General features: G+C 49.5%; 5 protein-coding genes across 5 annotated transcripts; 3 read left to right on the top strand and 2 right to left on the bottom strand.

The window, feature by feature from the left end:
* The first annotated feature begins 620 nt into the window (after positions 1-620).
* On the top strand, positions 621-1,235 carry LOC112895303. The gene has a single exon (XM_025963251.1). The coding sequence runs from the start codon at positions 646-648 to the stop codon at positions 973-975; it is 330 nt and encodes a 109-aa protein (XP_025819036.1). The 5' UTR covers positions 621-645; the 3' UTR covers positions 976-1,235.
* A 1,894-nt stretch (positions 1,236-3,129) lies between these two features.
* On the top strand, positions 3,130-3,778 carry LOC112894650. Its single transcript, XM_025962419.1, has one exon. The coding sequence runs from the start codon at positions 3,178-3,180 to the stop codon at positions 3,502-3,504; it is 327 nt and encodes a 108-aa protein (XP_025818204.1). The 5' UTR covers positions 3,130-3,177; the 3' UTR covers positions 3,505-3,778.
* Positions 3,779-4,089: 311 nt separating this feature from the next.
* LOC112894649 (mitogen-activated protein kinase kinase 1-like) lies at positions 4,090-8,702 on the bottom strand. The gene is made up of 8 exons (XM_025962417.1): positions 8,536-8,702; positions 8,153-8,240; positions 7,157-7,294; positions 6,398-6,622; positions 6,073-6,255; positions 5,615-5,835; positions 4,632-4,677; positions 4,090-4,531 (listed from the first exon to the last, which is right to left on the bottom strand). Exons 1-8 carry the CDS (start codon positions 8,610-8,612, stop codon positions 4,439-4,441), a joined length of 1,071 nt encoding a protein of 356 aa, XP_025818202.1. The 5' UTR covers positions 8,613-8,702; the 3' UTR covers positions 4,090-4,438.
* A 733-nt stretch (positions 8,703-9,435) lies between these two features.
* Positions 9,436-13,209, top strand: LOC112893294 (hexokinase-2-like). Its single transcript, XM_025960538.1, has 9 exons — positions 9,436-9,827; positions 10,285-10,435; positions 10,522-10,704; positions 10,906-10,980; positions 11,119-11,274; positions 11,384-11,482; positions 11,561-11,691; positions 12,515-12,596; positions 12,680-13,209. Exons 1-9 carry the CDS (start codon positions 9,538-9,540, stop codon positions 13,016-13,018), a joined length of 1,506 nt encoding a protein of 501 aa, XP_025816323.1. The 5' UTR covers positions 9,436-9,537; the 3' UTR covers positions 13,019-13,209.
* A 2,917-nt stretch (positions 13,210-16,126) lies between these two features.
* Positions 16,127-19,320, bottom strand: LOC112893293 (elongation factor 2-like). Its single transcript, XM_025960537.1, has 3 exons — positions 19,290-19,320; positions 18,928-19,086; positions 16,127-18,784 (listed from the first exon to the last, which is right to left on the bottom strand). Exons 2-3 carry the CDS (start codon positions 19,016-19,018, stop codon positions 16,329-16,331), a joined length of 2,547 nt encoding a protein of 848 aa, XP_025816322.1. The 5' UTR covers positions 19,019-19,086; positions 19,290-19,320; the 3' UTR covers positions 16,127-16,328.
* Between the last annotated feature and the right edge of the window lie 204 nt (positions 19,321-19,524).

Genomic DNA, 19,524 nt, shown 5'->3' with positions numbered 1-19,524 from the left:
GGATCAGGCTCTAATCTTATTCAATTTTAAATTATAATATAAAAATTAAGTTAGATTGTGAAGAGAGGGCTGCCGTAAATCCGTTAGCATCCCTGATCCTGATCGCCTGTGCTAGAACTCCTGACGAGCTCGGCGTCCACTCCCATTTCTCCGCCGCCAACTGCCCTGCCTCTTATCAACCACGGCGTACTTCCAGCCCGGCCTCGAAGTCGTTCACCACCCACGGCGCCACACTCCACTGGGTCCGGAAGGCGCTGGATCGGCCGGGGTCCAGGCCGCCTCCACGCGGGGGAGCCTGGGCGTTGTTGGGCCGTGAATGCCTCGTTATTTCTTCGAGGTCAGGCCCAGCAACAACTCGAGCTTCCTCTTAGCTAGCCCAAGAGAAGTTCAACGCGTCCCAAGCGCTCACCGACACCACATGTCTCCAGCAGTCCAGCTGAGGCCTGAGGTCAGACCGTCAGACCGTCAAAGCCTTGGACCTCAAGTTGCCCGCGGCGACACGAATCCGTAGCCGCCACGGAACCGTACTGTGCCCGCGCCGGATCACGACACAACTCCTGACCGACCCGGCCTACAAATACCTCCACCGGTCGACCTCTCCTTGCCACCAAACGCTCAAACACGTAAACCAAGCAACGTGCAGCGATGCGTCGCGAGGGCCGCCAGCACGGGTGGGTGTTCGCCGTCGACCGCAGCCTGGTCGACCCGGAGGGCAAGAAGAGCCGCGCGCGCGCGATGCAGGTCGAGGGCGCTGCGGCGGCGACCAACGGCGGCGGGTTCGTCAGGGTGCCGCGCAAGCCCACCAACCACTCCAAGCCCGGCGTCGGCCACGCGTACAGGGGCCTGGTCGGCAAGGGGGAGGCCGGGTCCGGGAGGGGCAGGCGCAAGTTCAAGCACGACGAGGCCAAGATGTACCACCTCGAGATCCAGGGCGCCGAGGACGCCGCCGCCGATGCGTATGACCTGGACGCGTGAACGCGGATGCGTTTCCTGGAAGCAGAGGAGGAGGAGAGAGGTGCACCGTGTGCGGGCGTGCACTTCGGTGTTAGGGGACTGAGGCGGCTTTGTGATTTTATCTTGGTCTCTGTTGTTGTTTCGTTTATGGCCGGACTTACTGTCAGAATGTCAGGTGACGACTATGCATGATGTCAGGTGACGACTATGCATGCATGGGTTGTACTACTACAAATGTTTCAGACCTCGATGATGTTGTTAAAACTTCAAATTTCTTGCGAATAAGCCCCCCTGTCTTCACATTTCTGATAAAAGTGGTACAAGATGATCACCCATAATGCTTGTTCCAGTACGTTGACAGATAACAGCACTAACACCTGTCACCCACCTTTGCAAGGCAGTAATAGACTAATAGAGATACGGAGTATACACAAGAACCTCAGAAAAAACTTAGGAAACATTACACATAATTAGTAGGGTATAAAGCAAGACGACTTATCTTTGAAACTCCATGGAAATAGTCCATCCTTCCGTCCTTCGGCGTTGGTCGCCACTCGCCAATCTGTACGGGCCGTTTCAGAGAACCTAGTGTCAGCTCTAGACACCTGAAGATATCGATGAGGTCCGATTGTGGGACAACTTTCCAAGTTTTGATTGTGGATCAGTATAGCCACCTGAAGGATTCCGGGCGTGTCGACCAGAACCGCATGTCCCTGGACTCGCTGGATGGACGCCCTCGATCGGCATCGTAGCGTTGCTCCCCCGTGTCCAACTATCCACGGCGATCTCCCAACTTCCCAAGCTCTCACACGCTAGACCACGCACCTCCTGTTGCCGCGCTCCGCTCGCGTCGCGTGCCGGCCTCGCAGCACAACGCGGTGACCTCGGCGGCGCCCGTGCTGCCGTGCGGTGCCGCCGCGCCAGCGCTTTCCATGTCTAGGTTGTTCGTCCAGGCTCACGACCTGCTCCTGCCGCCTGTACGGCGGCGAGGACTCCACCAGTCCAACTCCCGGTACAGCCATTCACCGGCCGCGGCAGCACGTCCAGACAATTCGTCTCTATGATGAAGCACCAGCCGGCTTAGCCATTGAGCGCGCTTCCATCTGAGCGAGTAGCTCCACCAGCACACGCGGCAGCTCACGGACGACCGGTGCCCATGCTAGCGGCCGCGACGGTTTTGTCGCCCTCCTTTCATCCTTGAAGCACGACGATGGCGCCGTCATATCGCTGAAGGTCTGGAACACGTATCTCACCGTATTAGGCCCAGAAGAACTGACGGTGAAGGGTAGGAAGGCGTGGCTGCCGCCAATGGCGACGAGCGGCCTGAACAGGAGGCGGACGGTATTTCGTCTACCGTCCAGGCCTCCAGGGTGGACGGTAAATGAAATACCGTCCACCCCTGGGCCTCTCACAACCATTGGATCGTACTCGTGCGGCTGAGATCGACGTGGCATATAACTGCAGGCAGCGACGGCCCTCTTTGTCTTCTTCCCGCGACGGGCCGCGCGCGTTCCGTCCCCCTCGACGACGCGATGTTGCAGCGTTCGTGCGCAAAGCTCCCATGAGCCGCGCGCGGCGCTGCCCAGAAAGTCAGCTGCTGTTCCAAGAATCGCCGACGAAGGCGGAGTCCGGGCGGCGGAGCTGCCAGCCAGAAAGAGGCGACGGGCAGGGTCGCGTTCCCGTCGTTGCTGTTCCTCGGAGCGCGGTGCTACGTAAGCTCGCCGGGGGGGTCCGTCTACCTCTTGCAGCTGCAGCCACAGCCTCGGCTAGCTGGTCGTCGTGGTCGAAGTCGTCAACCAGTGCCTCTCGGGCCCTGGCCCTCGACCCCGTTATTGCAAAGCCTCCGCGAGCTCCTGCACGTTGGCCACCGGGAGAGACCCAATGGTTCTTGCTTCCGCCATTGCTAGCACTAGCATGCTCCTTCGCTATCTGCCAAAGGGTCCTCTTCTCTTGTACGCCGTGATGATTCTGACGCAAGTACCTATTTATGAGGCCCAATATCTGCCACCTCGGCCTGGCCCAGTACTTTCATTGGCCCAGCTCTAGCCGTCCGAGACTTGGACGCCAAGTTGCCGACTCTGACCCGAACCCGTGAGGTCGTGACCGCCAAGGAACCGGCGGGCCGCGAACTGCGACTCCCCGTCTCCCGGCATATAAATCTCAGAGGCAGCCCCCAATGCCGCCGCACACAATCCTCCCACAGCAACCAAGCGAACGAGCACGATGCGTCGCGAGGGCCGCCAGCACGGGTGGGTGTTCGCCGTCGACCGCACCCTGGTCGACCCGGAGGGCAAGCTCCGCACGCGCGCCGTGCAGGTCGACGGCACGGCGGCGGCCAACGGCGGGTTCGTCAGGGCGCCGCGCAAGCCCACCAACCACTCCAAGCCCGCCGTGGGGCGCGCGTACAAGGCCCTGCTCCGCAAGGGGGAGGCCGGGTCCGGCAGGAGCAGGCGCAAGTTCAAGCACGACGAGGCCAAGATGTACGCCCTCGAGGTCCAGGGCGCCGAGGACGCCTTCGACGACGCGATGATGGAGTTGTGCTACTATTGACGCGAGCCTCATGCATTGCCAGGAAGTGTAGAGATCGATGCAGGCTTTTGCTTCTGGAGTCTGAATCTGAATGTGTTTCGGGATGTGAATCTTTGTTGCTTCAGTGAATAAACTAGACTTTGTTGTTATGGGGGTATTTTTGGGATCTCGATTGTGATTCTAAATCGGAAATCAATCCTGATCTTCAAAGTCCAAATTGTAAAGGTGGGTGGGAATGTCAGGCGTGTGAGCTTACTGTTTCCAATCCTAATCGTTTTGAAATGATATTGTCAAATGTGTGATATTCAGTTTTTATGTCTGTTCAGAATTTTTTTTTTGAAATAAATCTCTTCATAAATTGTGACCCTCGAGCAGTCGAGTACCAACACGGCAATACAAACAATCGGCAGTAGTAGTCTGGAATTTGAATGTGTTCCGGTATGTGGATCTCTGTTGCTTGAGCTTTTAGTCCGCAGGTCTCCGCAAACTCAAAAGCTGAATCCCACTTATCTCGGAATTCAAAATTCTAAAGTTGAAATTTGCAGCCTAAGTTTACTCTATTCAATCCTATGGGAGTATATCCCTAAATGACGTTTTGAGGTCAAATTGCGGTAAAAGGCGGTGCGGTCCTTCTCGCAGCATATTGGCAAGCACGGTTTGAATATTTCAATTCATCCCTTAATAAGACAAGGTAAAACACGACTTCACAATCACAGGGCCCGTCGCAACAATAGCTACAATAAAGGCGACAAGAAGGAACTAAGCGCGATTCCCTCTATTCTTATGCTCAACTCGTCAAAAGGGACTTGGACCATACGATGATGTTCTGGCATGTTCATGTGGAGGTTGCAGTTCAGGAGAATATGTGCTGAAGCCTGATGCCGAGGGGCGTCGTCGAGGGCGACCCTGAAAACACACAAAGGCCCAAGCATCCCAATGAAGGCTGACGACAGGGTTACTCGGGTATATTCATTGGAGGTTCCAGGCTCTCCACGAGAATCCGCAGGTCTAAATCCTTATCCTCAAACTTCTTCAAGAAAGGGTGGTTCTGCGAGAACATAAATGGCAAATCAGCACAACTTACTCAAAAAAAAAAATGCCACAGTCAGATTCATTAGAAAATTAATCAGTCAAAAGGCAATCCTGACCAATAGTTCTGAAGCAGACATCCGCTGAGCTGGATCCTTTTGTATGCTGCAAATCAATATAGTAAAAAAAAGTATAAGGCTTCAATACATTACACACTGATGACCTAAATCAACAATGATAAGATGGTAAGAAAAAATTAGTTGAGCTCAAGATTTGTAAGTTTTTCTCTTTTATGATATTTATCATGAAAATCAACCTGACAGTGAACACAAAAGAAATGCATTAGAACACTGTATAACAAAGAAAGTTTTCTAGGGTAGGTACAGTCACAACCTCACAGTCTAGGTTGATCAATCTAGAAAGCACTGTCAACCATCAAACACGTGTGCCTCAAACTAAGTGTTGATAAATTGAACTTCATGTTTCAGTTTATGTACTACACACTGATGTATCAACTATCAACCATAAATGTACAACATTAACATGCTAGCTAGCATAGAATCCTAAGTACCCACCAACTGCGGCTCCACAGTGAAGTAAATGTTAAAAAGGATATTATCAATCGCAAGGGAATGCCCTGTTTTAAGTGTTTTACCCACTGAGACATTGCTTGCAAAGTAATCCCGCATCTACTTGATGTGCAAATAATTATGGGTCAACTGCAGTGTTTTCAGGAGATAATCAACTCTACTATGAAAGGTTGTAACAAAAGGCCCTATGATAAAAAAATGAGCTTAAGTGGGTTTCTAATTATTTGTAAATCAATGAGGAATTGTGTTCCATTAACTAGTGAAGCTCAAATAAATACACTACGGCAGCTATGCTGAAAAATATGTTCATCCAACAGGTGCAGAATAATTTATTAGACAAAGTCCTCTATCTACGAGGATCAATTGAATCACCAGAAATATTGCATTTATGTTAATAAGCAAGTTGCATCAGGCAGCTTTATTAACAGCTTCAAATATTTCTGCCAACAAGCATAAAGGTATTAACTAAACTAATTTTCATGTCTAACTTAAGAAAAGAATGTTTAGCGTACCAGGAGGAGATAAATGAGCAGAATTCTGGAGAGAACTGATCTGCAGGTGCAGAAGGTGGTGGCTGATCGACAATAGCCTCCAGTAGTTCATAAAAGCTTAACCAACCTTCTCCTTCTGAAGGTATATAGGGGAACCGCCCAATGGCACACTCAAGTATTACTAAGCCCAAACTCCATATGTCACTTTTGTAGTCATACGAGCTTCCGCTAATCCGTTCAGGCTGAAGAATGAAGAAAAGAATTCATTGATGAACATAAACTAGCAGGTACTCCCTCCGTCCCAAATTATTAGTCGTTTTGGCTTTTCTAGATTCATAGGCTTTGCTATGCACCTAGACAAAAAATATATATGTAGATACATAGCAAAAACTATGTATCTAGAAAAGCCAAAACGACTAATAATTTGGAATGGAGGGAATAGCAATCACATGGCACAGAATATGATGAATTCAACATACCGCCATATAGTTGTAGGTTCCAACAAATGTATCTCGCTGACCCATTGAGCTTGCTAGCACCGCACTTACCCCAAAGTCAGTAATCTTGACTTCCCCTTTACGGTTGAGTAACAAGTTAGAAGGCTTTATGTCCCTGTGAATCACGTGCCTTTCATGATGAAGATATAATAAACCCTCCAAGACCTGAATTAACATAGCACTACTCAATGTTAGCTCTGTAAAGAATGTAATTTCAAGTATCAAGAGATGGTGATAACATAAATGTGAGCTTATTCCAAATACATGACAAGTCAAAGCAGAAAACAAAGACCAACTTAATACAAACCTGCTTACAGAGTACCGCAAGGTAGGGCTCCAGAACTGTCTTCACTTGCTTAATGATGTCTGCAAGAGATCCACGATCCATGTACTCAAGAACAAGATATATTACACCATTGTGGTAAAAAGATTGATGGCACAGAACTATATGAGGGCTCTGTGTTGCCTGGTTTATTTTGAGCTCTTGTACTATTTGTTTGCGAACTGATTCCTGAATGTTCATTTGAATACCCTACAGGAGAAATTGTAATACTGTTCAATCCATCAAGCGATAGGTCGTATGGTTGAGATGACATCACAATCCAGTCAACAGAGAATTCCAGAACTTTTCGCTTGCTTATAATATTTGCTGATGCTATCATTTGTTAGCATCAGAATTCATTAACAATTAGCTTATCCATAGAGTTTGCATGCAAACATAAATTGGCACCGGAAAATATGGCTATCCTATTCATTTTGCATCTCCACCTCATTTACTAGAGTGTATGGTGTAAAGTGAAATGAATGTGGCCATGTCATTGCAGAGATGATTAAACAAAGAAACCACATGATAAGACACAGAAAATTCTGATTGTCAGAAGAAACACATACCATGTGCCATCTAAAGAACAATGGGTTACTTTTCATGCCAAGAAACATAAATAATAGAAAATTAGAATAAATTTAACTGTCTAGGAGTGTTTTTAATTACGCAGGTGCATATTCTACATCTAGACGGTGTGTCGGCTGTGTATCCACCAGATAAATTTAGATAACAGGAAATTACCTTTAAGGCGTACAGTGTCCCCACCCATTTGTGCCTCACTAGCTGGACAACACCACCACTTCCTTTACCAATGACTTGAATCATCTCAAGATCATCCATTGATAACTGCACATCTTCCACTTTCAGCTTTGTTGTTTCCTGGAAGAAAAAAAAAGATGTGATCCAATTCAGAAACTGCTTGACAACCAACTAAATTATAGCAGTGCAAACAAAAAGGGGAAAACAAGAACCCTCACTGGAGTAGAAGTCAAAAATGGAAGACATTGAGGACAATATATCATTCAAACCAACAATATATTATTCAAGCCAACTAGACGTAGAATGCTGTCAAAAAAAAAACTGGGATACCGCGCTTCTATATTGAGAAGCTTTTCTATTCTGAGAAATGGGATAAAAGTCTTTACAGAAACCATCCCTGGAAGAGGAGGTTCAGAAGACACCAAGTCTTACGGAAAGAAGTCAGACCTAAGTTTAGAGCCAAGGTAAAGATCTGACTAAAACGATTTGGAAACACAGTAGAAAGCATCCAGGCTCATACAGGAACATAAAGAGCACAATCAACAGTAGCTAAACAACAGACACCTAATATAACTAATGAAAAGAAACAGTTTGCATATATCTTTCCACCTAATAATTAACACATAACAATAGGTGTCCTTCATTCTGTTTCACTTCAAACAAAAAGAGCAGAATTTAAACCCTATGCACGAATCCACATCTGTACATCAAGATAAACCTGAAACAGAAAGTAGATAAAAGGACTCCTCCCGAGCCTGCGCCATTGCACGGATTCCATCATTTTTTTTAAAGGACTCGGATTCAATCTTTCAATCAACGAAGTCAATAAAACTGAAGAAATGGCCTGGAATCCAACTGTTATCCGCACTTCTATTATGTGAAAATCTACAATGTCACCACACGAAGTACAGTTTGAAACAATACTAGTGCACGGATCAACAGAGAACAGAAAATAATTCTCGCCGATCTGGAACTCACATCTTCATCCCCATTTTCCTCGGAGATAAGCCGCAAGCCGCTTTGATTAAGCCGCAGTTCGCCATCCTTGAATGTACCACTCGCCGTCCTACAGAGAGGCACCAGCTGTCAAATTCGGAGACATCAATTCACTTTGCGCATCAACTTGTGAAGATGAACAGTCCAATTCACAGCCAAGTCGAAGGATAAACAGAATTAGGCACGATCTGGACCTGGAACTGTAGGTAACATCGGGATCACTCAGACAAAGATACACAGAGAGAGGGAACAAACATCGCTCTTATAAATACCGCCTTAGCAACTCAAATCGCAAGGATTTCAGAGATTGATCCAAAGGCAGAGGGGAGGAGGCAAGTTGAGGGTAAGGAATCGAGGAGACTAACAGGAACTTATCGACGGGGGTCTCCTGCGCCGGCACGGAGAGCTTGAGATCCTTGAGCGGCTTCTTCCCCCTCAACATGGCCTCCTCGTCGTCGGCGCTGTATGGTTAGAGACGGGACGGGACTGGCTGCTCGTGCTCGGGGAGGAAGAACCGGAAAAGGCGAGTAGACCAGGGAAATAAAGCCTGTCTTTTCGGGCCTTCGACTCTCCTTGCCGCTGCACGGTGGGGTCACCGGGTCCTCGCACTCTGTCGTCGAACTTGACCGTACAGGTCAAAGCACGTGCTATGACCACTCTATCAGTCTCAAGGGTATTTTTAATAAAAAAATAGCAAAGACCATGTTTCATAAAAAAACAAAACCACTCTAATGTTATGTAGATTTTGAGTTTTGAATTTTCCACCATAAACTATTGTGTTGAGCACGTATGCTTGGTTCTATTGCAAAAAAAAAAAGAGCAACCACGGTTTGGTTGTTTGCAAAATCATTTGCAACGTATGATAAATAAGCTTAGTCCAAGCATCTGAAACAAGATTGGCTGTCATGTTTTTTTTTTGTCATGGTGTGGCTCCGACACGCACGCAGTATGAGCCAAAAATGTAAAAAAAATAAATCAGCAACTCGTTGCAATGTTATACTCTCCATTCAAAATAAAAAGGAAAAGAAATGTTATTCTAGATTATTATCTTTTACTTAATCCATTCTAAATTACAGGTTATGTAGTTCTTGCTACATTGTCCCATTGTACCGTAGCTCCTACCCTGTATGATGAACAAGTGAGCAGTACACCGCACGACACCCATCATTCAAGCTGCCACCGCCGCTCTCATCATCTCTTCAGTCACCGTACTTGTACTTCCGTGCGAACGTGCGGGGCCGAGCCCGGAGCCAGGGTCCTGGTTGACAGCCGACTCTTTTAACCGACCAGTGCTGCGGGCTGCGGCCACCAACTCCCGTGGCACCGTTGACCGCCGAGGCCGCCAAGGGCCGAACGCAACGGCGGCGATGAGGAAGCCGGCGGTGGTTGCGGCGGCTACGGCGGTGTTCGCAGCTGCAGCTGCAGCCGCCGTGCTGGCGCGCCAGAGGCTGCGTGAGGCGAAGCGGTGGGCGCGTGCGGGCGCCGTGCTGCGGGACCTGGAGGCGCGGTGCGCGGCGCCGGAGGAGCGGCTGCGGCAGGTGGCGGACGCGATGGCCACGGAGATGCGCGCGGGGCTCGCCTCCGACGACCCCGAGGGCGGGGACGGGAGCGTCGTCCTCAAGATGCTCGTCACCTACGTTGACTCCCTCCCCTCCGGGTAATCTACGCCACCTCTTCGATTAAATAGCCGATCCGTCGGCAATGTAGTGAGACGTGGACTTGTGCTGTTGCCTCTGTTCCTGGGTCAAACGAGGGACACTTTTGTCTCTGTTGGATGGGTCGTGTGGTTGCTGTCAATCTGCCATGGACGCACGGTAGTAATTGCTAATGTGGTGGGGTGCTGTGCTTTCATCTGACGGCGTGGGCGTTGACCGCAAAAGCTTTCCTTTTTATTCTGTTCTCTTTTGATTGGCAGGCTTTGTTGAGGATGTTTGTCCAGTAGAGCTATCTGATAGTATCAGTAGAGCTTAGGTCTGCGTTTTAGTCTCAACTGTACAGATTGAACCATTATTTTCTTTGTTCAGGTGTGCTTTTCAAATGTTTCAACTGTTGCATGAGGTGGCATTTTAGCATATACAGTAGTATATCTGACATCTGTAAGGAAAATTTTCAAGGGATGAGAAAGGGCTGTTTTATGCCCTTGATCTTGGAGGAACAAACTTTCGTGTTTTACGAGTTCAGTTGGGGGGCAAGGAACAGCGAATAATCAAGCAAGAATCTAAAGGGGTGTCCATTCCTCGTCATTTGATGTCCGGAGGTGCAAATGTAATAGTTGTTTCCATTTTAAATGATATATTTCTTTAAATCAATTTACCATACTGCACTAAGTTTTGGACATGTTTTGCTTTTAGGAACTGTTCGATTTCATCGCTGCTGCATTAGCAAAGTTTGTTGCCTCTGAAGGTGAAGATTATCATCTTCCTGAGGGCGTGCAGAGACAGCTCGGCTTTACATTCTCCTTTCCGGTGAAGCAAACTTCAATTGCCTCTGGCACTCTCATCAAGTGGACAAAAGGTTTTACAATTGATGAAATGGTCAGTTCTTTTACCTTGCCTATTCAAACCAAACACTGTAATTTAAGAATATGATTTTGTTCTGGCACGGGAAACTGCTGTGCATCATCCTTATTCTGATAGGGCAAATCTAAGATCTTCTATTTTGAGCTACATGTTTTTTTATGTTATATTCTAAGTAGCTATAAACAATTTATTTCTCTCGTGTTGCCTTGAACTCAGGTTGGCATGGATGTTGTGGCAGAATTAAACAAGGCTATCAAACGTCAAGGACTTGATATGAAAGTCACAGCATTGGTTAGATTCATTTGATCCATAAGACCCTTTATTGGATTAATACGTTTTGCAAACAAGATGTTAAAACTTACTGTGCATCACTCATGCCTTAGTTGTCCTTTACTTGTAGAGACTGATATATAAAATGTTACATGGCAGGTCAATGATACAGTAGGGACACTGGCTGCTGCCAAATATGCGGATAATGACGCTATTGCTGCAGTAATACTGGGTACTGGTACTAATGCGGCATACATAGATCATGCACACACAATTCCTAAATGGCACGGCCCACTTCCCAAGTCTGGAGATATGGTGAGTGTCTTCACTTCTGCCCTGTGATTGCAAGGATAGGCTTATGCTTCATTGATAGGCTTGACATACTTTTATGAGGGGATTTATTATTAGCTTTGCTTCCTAACAGGTGATAAACATGGAATGGGGGAACTTTAGGTCTTCTCACCTTCCTCTGACTGAATTTGACCATGCCTTGGATGCAGAAAGTTTGAACCCTGGTGAACAAGTATTGCCCTTCATACGCTACAGTTTATGATCTTTCATCTTTTTGTTGGTAATGACTGTGGCAATATGGTGCTGCCAGATTTATGAGAAGTTGATTTCTGGCATGTATATGGGGGAAATTGTTCGAAGGTTCTTGCTAAAAATGGCTCAGGAAGCTTCTCTGTTTGCTGATGGTGTACCTGAAAAACTTGAGATCCCATATATCCTGAGGTATGGCTTTCAATCACACAGTTTGTCGTGAATAACTTCCTGTTGACTGCTCATAAATGTGCAATTGGCATTCAAAAGTACAAGTTGGTTTTGTAATTTTAAAGCTGTTGCTGGCGGGCAATTGTCCTAATGAGCTGAATGGTACCAACACGAATGCAGAAAATTAGAAATTAATGAACATATTAAGTGAGAAAATCCTGCTCCTGGTATTTCATGACATCTTGCAGTATCTATACACTATCAGTAAACTTGAAAAACAGCTGCACATCTTACTCCACAACAATGGCTAAATTGGAAGAACTTAAACTTTCAAAAAAAAATGAAGATCTTTTCACCAACCATGTGTCCGTCAACGTCAATCCATGCAAGAATAGACACACTGGTTTGACTTAGCCTGCAGTTAGAATTCAGCAGTAGTAAAGCATTATTCTTTTTTTCTCGAACATGTAGGACAGCAAGAGAGCTGCGTATCAATAAATTAAGAAGAAAGAAGGGTGTAGCACAAGGGGGTTTTTTTTCAAGGGAGAAAAAAAACCAAAAAACCCCCTCCCACACACACACTATATTACCCTTTTTAAAGAATTCAACCCATGACCAAAGAGACCTATCAGGCTAACCCAGTGCAGTAGCAAAGCATTATTCTAAACCTGTAAGTTAATTGAAATGAGTAGAATGTTAATATGCTTCCGTAATTTCTACGCTTTCATTATCTAGTTCTTCTTCTCCCCTAAATTAAAGCATGACCTGTCAGTTTTTCAACTAAACTTAACCACTTAGTTTGAAAGAAGGATTACTAACTAAATTGGTCTGTGCTGCATTCTAGTACGCTTCACATGCTGATGATGCATCAAGACACAACACCTGACCTCCAGACAGCTGGTATCAAGCTGAAAGAAGTATTGGGGGTATTCATCTTTTGGCCTTGCTGTTAAATTATCCTACTACCCGTTCAATCCCTACAAAATACCTTATTCTTGATCTGTTTCAGATACAAAACACCTGTTACAAAACAAGAAAAGTAGTCGTGGATCTTTGTGAGGTTGTTGCCAGGCGTGGTGCACGACTTGCTGCTGCTGGAGTCTACGGCATCCTAAAAAAGCTCGGGCGAGACACTGTAAGCCCCGACGAACAGAGGACAGTGGTTGCTGTGGATGGTGGAGTTTACAAGTACTATACATTCTTTGCCCAGTGCATGGAGAGCACTCTGAGGGACTTGCTGGGGGAAGAAGTGGCATCCTCTGTCGTGATTAAACAGGCAGAAGATGGGTCAGGCACTGGCGCTGCTCTATTGGCAGCCTCCTATTCTCAATGCCTCCAGGACGATTAATTCAGCCCATAGTTCCTTAGAGTCTGAATCAATATGCAGGCATGATGCTGTTAAAACATTCACCTGTCCCACTATTCGGTATCAGGCAATGTTCAGTCAATTACAGAAAATGTGTTACAAATGTATTTGCAGTCATTAATCTTTCTGAAACTGCTTTTATAGAATCTTGTTACCAGAGTTGGAATTCAGCATCTTAGATTTGTGCATGGACTTTAGGAATTGCTGGATTACAGGGAAGGTTAAAATTGACGTATTTGTTTTCTCAGTCGAAGGAACAGTAAATCAAAATCGAGAGCAATAAGAAGGTGAAATGAGCAAAAGTATTTCACACTTTACATATTTCATTACTGCTTTAGCATAACTACACTTACAACTGAACTTTTCCAAGTGAACAAAGACCAAAATGAGCAATGGAAGTAAACCTAACTCGAATAGCAAAACTCAGATCTGATTAACATGTTTGCAGCGTAAACTAACAGTGGCAGACAACAGCTAAGAAGCAATAGAACTATATACTAACCAATAGGAGCAACTCAAAAGTCTATCATCGAACTCCGACAGGGGCATCATGTCCTTGAGACCCTTCCTCCTTCTGAATACTGATGTCCCCGTGGAGCTTCGCCGCCGTCGAGCCCTCCTCTAACGGGTCGGAGTTGACGGCTTCCCAGTAGTTGAAGACGCACTGCGGGAATGCCTCGCCGGAGGTCTCGGCACGCAGCCTCTCAGTGAACTCGAGCCTCAACAAATGATGAGCCCCTGAACTCCCGGGCCGTACCAATCGCCCACCGCAGTATTCATGAGCGTATCACACATTCGAGATTTGTTCTTGCACGAGTTACACGACGTCCAATTCGGACTCAGCCGGCCACTCTGAACGGAAATACCGATATCTTCTTCATATGTCGTCGAAACGAAACGTTCTTTGATGCGTTGAAAAGAAGATAATGCAATCTTTGTTTTAGTTCTAGTCTGAGCTCAAGAAGTTTTGTGAATCATTATGTGTGACCATAACAAAATGTTGCATTACATATTTTAGGTCAAATCGGCCTTGTAACATGTCGTGCCTTAAGCTCAGGTTGTGGACGCCCCCACCTGATCGCTCTCAACCTTAGGACATCCCTCCTTCGGTATAAACACAGTAGCAGCCGCCACATCAGGGTTTAGGTTTTGTTTAGTTTTAGTTTTCCATTGAAAAACAAACATCTTAGTGACGTCGAGTTCTTTTGCTGTGAATCAGGACCTCATTCTTTTTCTTCACCACCGTGATGATTAGTCCTTCTATGATCAGAGCTTGAACCCTATACTTATCTTTATTTTATACACATCTGCAATTTTAGATTGTGTGCTTATACTTTTTTACTTGTGTTCTTCGATTCGCTTGAAGGATTAGCCTTCTTGGCGAGATCAATCAAGTTATGCTTGGTCGATAACCAACGGAGCAGCGATGTAACTGTTGCAGGGGTTCGAATCATAACTAATTAGAAGCTCGAATCACCAACATCGTGACTCCATTTTCAAATTTATTATACCTATCGAAAGATCGGGCCAGTGGTATATCAAGCATGCTCCCCGACGCTAAGTCCCTTCCTCCGCCACCTCCGTGAGGATCTCCCCCCTCATCCTTCCGCATGGTCCACTGCCATGGCTGCCCGAGCAACGAGGATCTGTGCCTACCTCTCTCCAGCGCCTCACTGCCGAAGGCGGCAAGGGAGCGCCAAGGTAGATTCAGCCCCGCCATGGCTGCGAGAGAGGATCATAGTGAAGTGGGGTGACGCCACGCAAACGCAATGCGGGTGATGTGAGGGAGGGATCGGGTTCGAACCTAGATCTTTGCACTTCTGGTTCGAAGGCAACACGAGAAGAACGGCGACTGCGGCTGCCGTCACCGGTGAACATGCGGAAGCTGGAGTCTTCGGAACCATGAGGCTATGTAAAAATATAAGATCCAAATATTTACAAACACACCTCTAATTTGGATCGCAATTATTAATTGGGATCCAAATCAGATAATATTTAGAAAATACTAAATTTATAATTTATAAAATCACCTCTAGTTTGGATCGCCTGGCCAAAATATTTACAGAAGCACCCCACGAGGGCGAGGGGATGTTTCAACTTTTCGGGCCGGCGCCGGAGCAGGCGACGAGGCCGCGGTGCCGCCGCCGGCGGACTCCGCTAGCTCCGCCGCCATTGCGCCCCCACGCGAGCCTCCGTAGAGATTCACCCTCCAATCCGTCCCCACTCCCCACCCCCCCGGGTCTCCGCGCGCGCCGGTGACGGCCCAATCCCCTCCGGTGATGCTGCCGCGCGGCGGCGCTTCGGGAGCTGGGTCCCTGATGCAGGTCGGCGGAGGTGGCTAGCTTGTGTGTGGACGGCGGCGCATCGTAGCGTGGGCTGGGTACATCTGATTACAGTATGATTCCGGTCGGCGTGTTGCTCCCGCTCCGGCCAAAACGAGCTTCTTCTTTGATCGTAAATGGTGGACCTGCTTATGATTTGCATCTCCTACTGGTTGCGATATCCTCATTTTTTTTCAGAATTTTCTGCTGTTGGTTTGTCACCAGATTGCTTGCTACCTGCTCGCCGGATTCCTTCTTCCAATCTTATTCAGCCAGTCCTCGGCTCCTCGCCACCGCAGTCCGCAGCCGCCAGCCTCCCCTTCCTTTCCGACACGCCGGTTACCACTCAAGTCGACCTCCTCCTGGAATTCACCATGGTTGCTACAGATGGCAACTTGTCACAAACTCACAACTGAATCGAGTGATGGGAAATTGTAGCGGCGTACGATTGTACGAACAGAAAGGATTTGGCGTGGCGTCAGAGTGCTAATCACGTTCACATCCTGGCGCACTCGTGGATGGAACGGAGTAACCAGCTGCCCCAGTTGTTTCAAAGGTATTTGCAGTCATTAATCTTTCTGAACTGCTTAGATATAATCTTTATTACCAAATTTTGAGTTCACATCTTAAATTTTTGCATGGATCTTTACAAATTGCTGGATAACAGGGCAGGTTTAAATTGATGGATTTGTTTACTAGGCAAAAGGAAAAATAAACCGTAATCAAGAGCCATAAGAACGTGGAATGAACAAGTATTACACACCTACATAGTATTTCGTTACGGCTTAGCGTAACTGCTCTTACAACTGTACTTTTACAAGTGAACAAAGGCCAAAACCAGGCAATGGAAGTAAACCTAACTCGAAGCAGAACTCAGATGCGATTAACAAGTTTGCAGCGCAAACTAAAAGTGGCAGAAATTAACAAACTCTAGGAAGCAATAGAACTATAAACTAACCAATACGAGGAACTCAAAGTCTGTCCTCGAACTCGGACAGGGGCATCATGTCCTTGAGACCCTTCCTCCTCCTGATGTCCCCCACGAGCTTCGCTGCCGTGGAGCCCTCCTCTAGCGGGTCGGAGTTGACGGCTTCCCAGTGGTCGAAGACGCACTGCGGGAATGCCTCGCCAGAGGTCTCGGCACGCAGCCTCTCGGTGAACTCGAGCGACTCGGTGACGGGGAGGTAGGCCTTGAAGTTGACCAGCGGCGTGCCCGGCCTCTGCCTCTCCTCTATCACGCTGCCCCGCTTCTTGCTCAAGAGGCCGTAGATGCTCCCCGTCGCCCTCTCCGGGGCCTGGATCTCCACGAGGTAGACGGGCTCCATGAGGCGCGGCATCGCCGTGAGCTGCGCGGCGTAGATGGCCCGCCGCGCCGTGGGGATGATCTGGCCGCCGCCGCGGTGGATGGCGTCGGCGTGCAGAACGACGTCGCGGAGCTCGAAGCAGACGCCGCGCATGCTCTCTTCGCCGAGCGCGCCCTCCTTGGAGGCCCACTGGAATCCAGCGACCACCGAGTCCCTGATCTCGCCCACGTACTGGACGCCCCTGCACATGTCGACGAACATGTTGGGGCCGGTCGCGTCGGGACCGAAGCACCAGATTTTCTTGGCCAGATCCTTGTCCCAGCCGAACTCCTCGGACAGGACCTTGGCGCGGACCTTGACCTCGTCCTTGGAGCCGACGAGCTCGTCGTCGATCGCCTTGGCGAGCTCTTTCTCCAACGGCCAGGCCTCCATGTATAGCCGGTTGTGCTTGTTGGGCGACTTGCTCATGACGGTGCGACACGACCTGGCTAGAACTGTTTCGCGGTAGGCCACGATGGGCGGGCCAACGACGATCTCGGTGCCGCTCATGAAGTCCTGCTGCAGATCCTTGATGCAGATCTCCAGATGGAGCTCCCCCACGCCGGCGATGACGTGCTCGCCGGTTTCCGTGATGGTGCACGTCACCAGGGGGTCCGACTTGGCGAGGCGCTTCAGCCCTTCGACGAGCTTGGGCAGGTCAGCGGTGTTCTTGCAGGCGACGGACTTGTGCACAACCGGCGAGACGGAGAACTTCATGGCCTTCATGGGGTGCGCGTCCACCGCCTTGTCGTTGGTGAGCGTGGCGTTCTTCGTGATGAACTGGTCGAGGCCGACCAGGGCGACGGTGTTGCCGCACGGCACGTTCTCGACGGACTCCAGCCTCTTGCCCATCCAGATGACCGTGCGCTGGACCGTCTTCACGTAGAGGTCCTTCTTCCCTCCAGGAACGTAGTTGGGGCCCATGATCCGGACCTTGGTGCCGGTCGCCACCGTGCCGGAGAAGACCCGGCCGAAAGCGTAGAACCTGCCCTTGTCGCTGGCCGGGATCATCTTGGACACGTAGAGCATGAGGGGGCCCTCGGCGTCGCAGTTTCGGATGCCGGTGGCGTATGCGTCGTCGAGGGGGCCCTCGTAGAGCGTCTCGACGCGGTACTGCTGCGCCTCGGCCGGAGACGGGAGGTGGAAGACGATCATCTCCAAGAGCGCCGCGCTGGCGGGCAGCCACGCCTGCATGACCCGCTTCATGAGCGCCTTCCCGGACAGATCCCTGTCCTCGGCCCTGAGCGCGACGCGGAGCTTGTCCAGCATCGGCCACAGCTTCTTCTGCTTGTCGTCGCTGCTCATGCACGCGTCGATGACCTGCCTGATGGGCTGGTAGCAGAACTGCACGAACCCGCGCTGGCACGTCGGCGAGCCCGTCGGCCTGGTGGACCAGGTGCGGGTGGCCGGGTCGAAGAAGTGCTCGCCCCACAGCCGCTCCGTCATCCTAGCCTCGTCCACGTTGAACTTGGCCGCGTACATCCTGGCGAAGTCGCGCAGCGTGAACGCCCAGCCGTGCAGCCCCGCGGAGAACGCCACCGTGCCCTTCTCCGGCGACACCTGGCAGTCGCCCAACCCGCCGTCCTCGTACGTCGCCGCGATCACGTTGGCGTTCTCGATCACGCGGCGGAACGCCTGGTACGCCTCCTCGCCGCTCTGCTGGAGCTCGAGGAAGCAGCGGTCCATCTTGTTGACGGCCAGCACGGGCCTGATCCGCTCGGCGAGGGCCTGGCGGAGCACGGTCTCGGTCTGGACGCAGACGCCCTCGATGCAGTCGACCACGACGAGGGCGCCGTCGGTGATGCGGAGCGCGGCCGTGACCTCGGACGAGAAGTCGACGTGCCCGGGCGAGTCGACGAGGTTGATGAGGTACGACGACGACGAGCCGCCGCCGCGCCGCTCGCCCCCGTGGCGCTTCAGGGACTCCTCGGGCATCTCGTAGCGGAGGGAGATGCCCGTGGACTTGATGGTGATGCCGCGCTCAGCCTCGTCCGCGCGCGTGTCCGTCAGCCGCACGTCGCCGGCGGCATCCTGCGCGATGATGCCCGCGGCGGCCACCAGCGAGTCGGTGAGCGTTGACTTTCCTGCGATCAAGGGACAGTCGCAGGTACAAAAATTCAATCGCATGAACAGTCAACGATTTCGTCAAGTCACAATTGCATATGCAGGTTGATGGGACTGCGTTGCTGCCTGACAAAGAACTGGGAGGAAGTGCTTGCTTGCTGACCATGGTCGACGTGCGCGATGACGGACATGTTCCTGATGTTGTGCTTGTTGTCCATGCTCGCGCGGAGCTCGTCGACGGTCACCTTAACCATCTTGCAGGTCGAGGGCGACCCCAAAAAGATGGCGCCAAAAATGAGGAACGCAGGGAATGGATTCTCCCCTGCAAGAGCATGTGAGATTAAGCGAAGAATCGCAGAGTGGGTTCATCACGAGGTGCACAGATATGCGAATCAAAACACCACAAACGCCTCGCAAAAAGAAAAGAAAAAACACAAACAAACGAACAGGCAGATATCGGGCACAAAAGTATGGAACGCTGAAACAGATTCGATTCAGAGAGGATGGAAGGAAACCAGGAGATACCTGCTGCAGAGGAGGAGCAGAGGGAGTGACGAGAGCAGTGAAGAGGTCTGCGCTCTGACCGCGTACTTGTAAGCCAACACTGCGTGGCAGCCAAGTTTGTCACTGAAGTTGTTTCCTAACGGCTACGAAACCGCCGGGGTTCGTCCGATCATGGATCCACGATCCGCGTCGCTCCTGGCTCTTCCTCCCATTTCGTGAACCCTTCGTCGCCGTAACGGAAGAGGATCAAATGCAG

This window comes from Panicum hallii, chromosome 5 (assembly GCF_002211085.1).
Source record: "Panicum hallii strain FIL2 chromosome 5, PHallii_v3.1, whole genome shotgun sequence".
Lineage (NCBI taxonomy): Eukaryota > Viridiplantae > Streptophyta > Magnoliopsida > Poales > Poaceae > Panicum > Panicum hallii.
The sequence above is the reverse complement of the archived record's forward strand: the minus strand, read 5'-3'. Positions and strand labels throughout refer to the sequence as shown.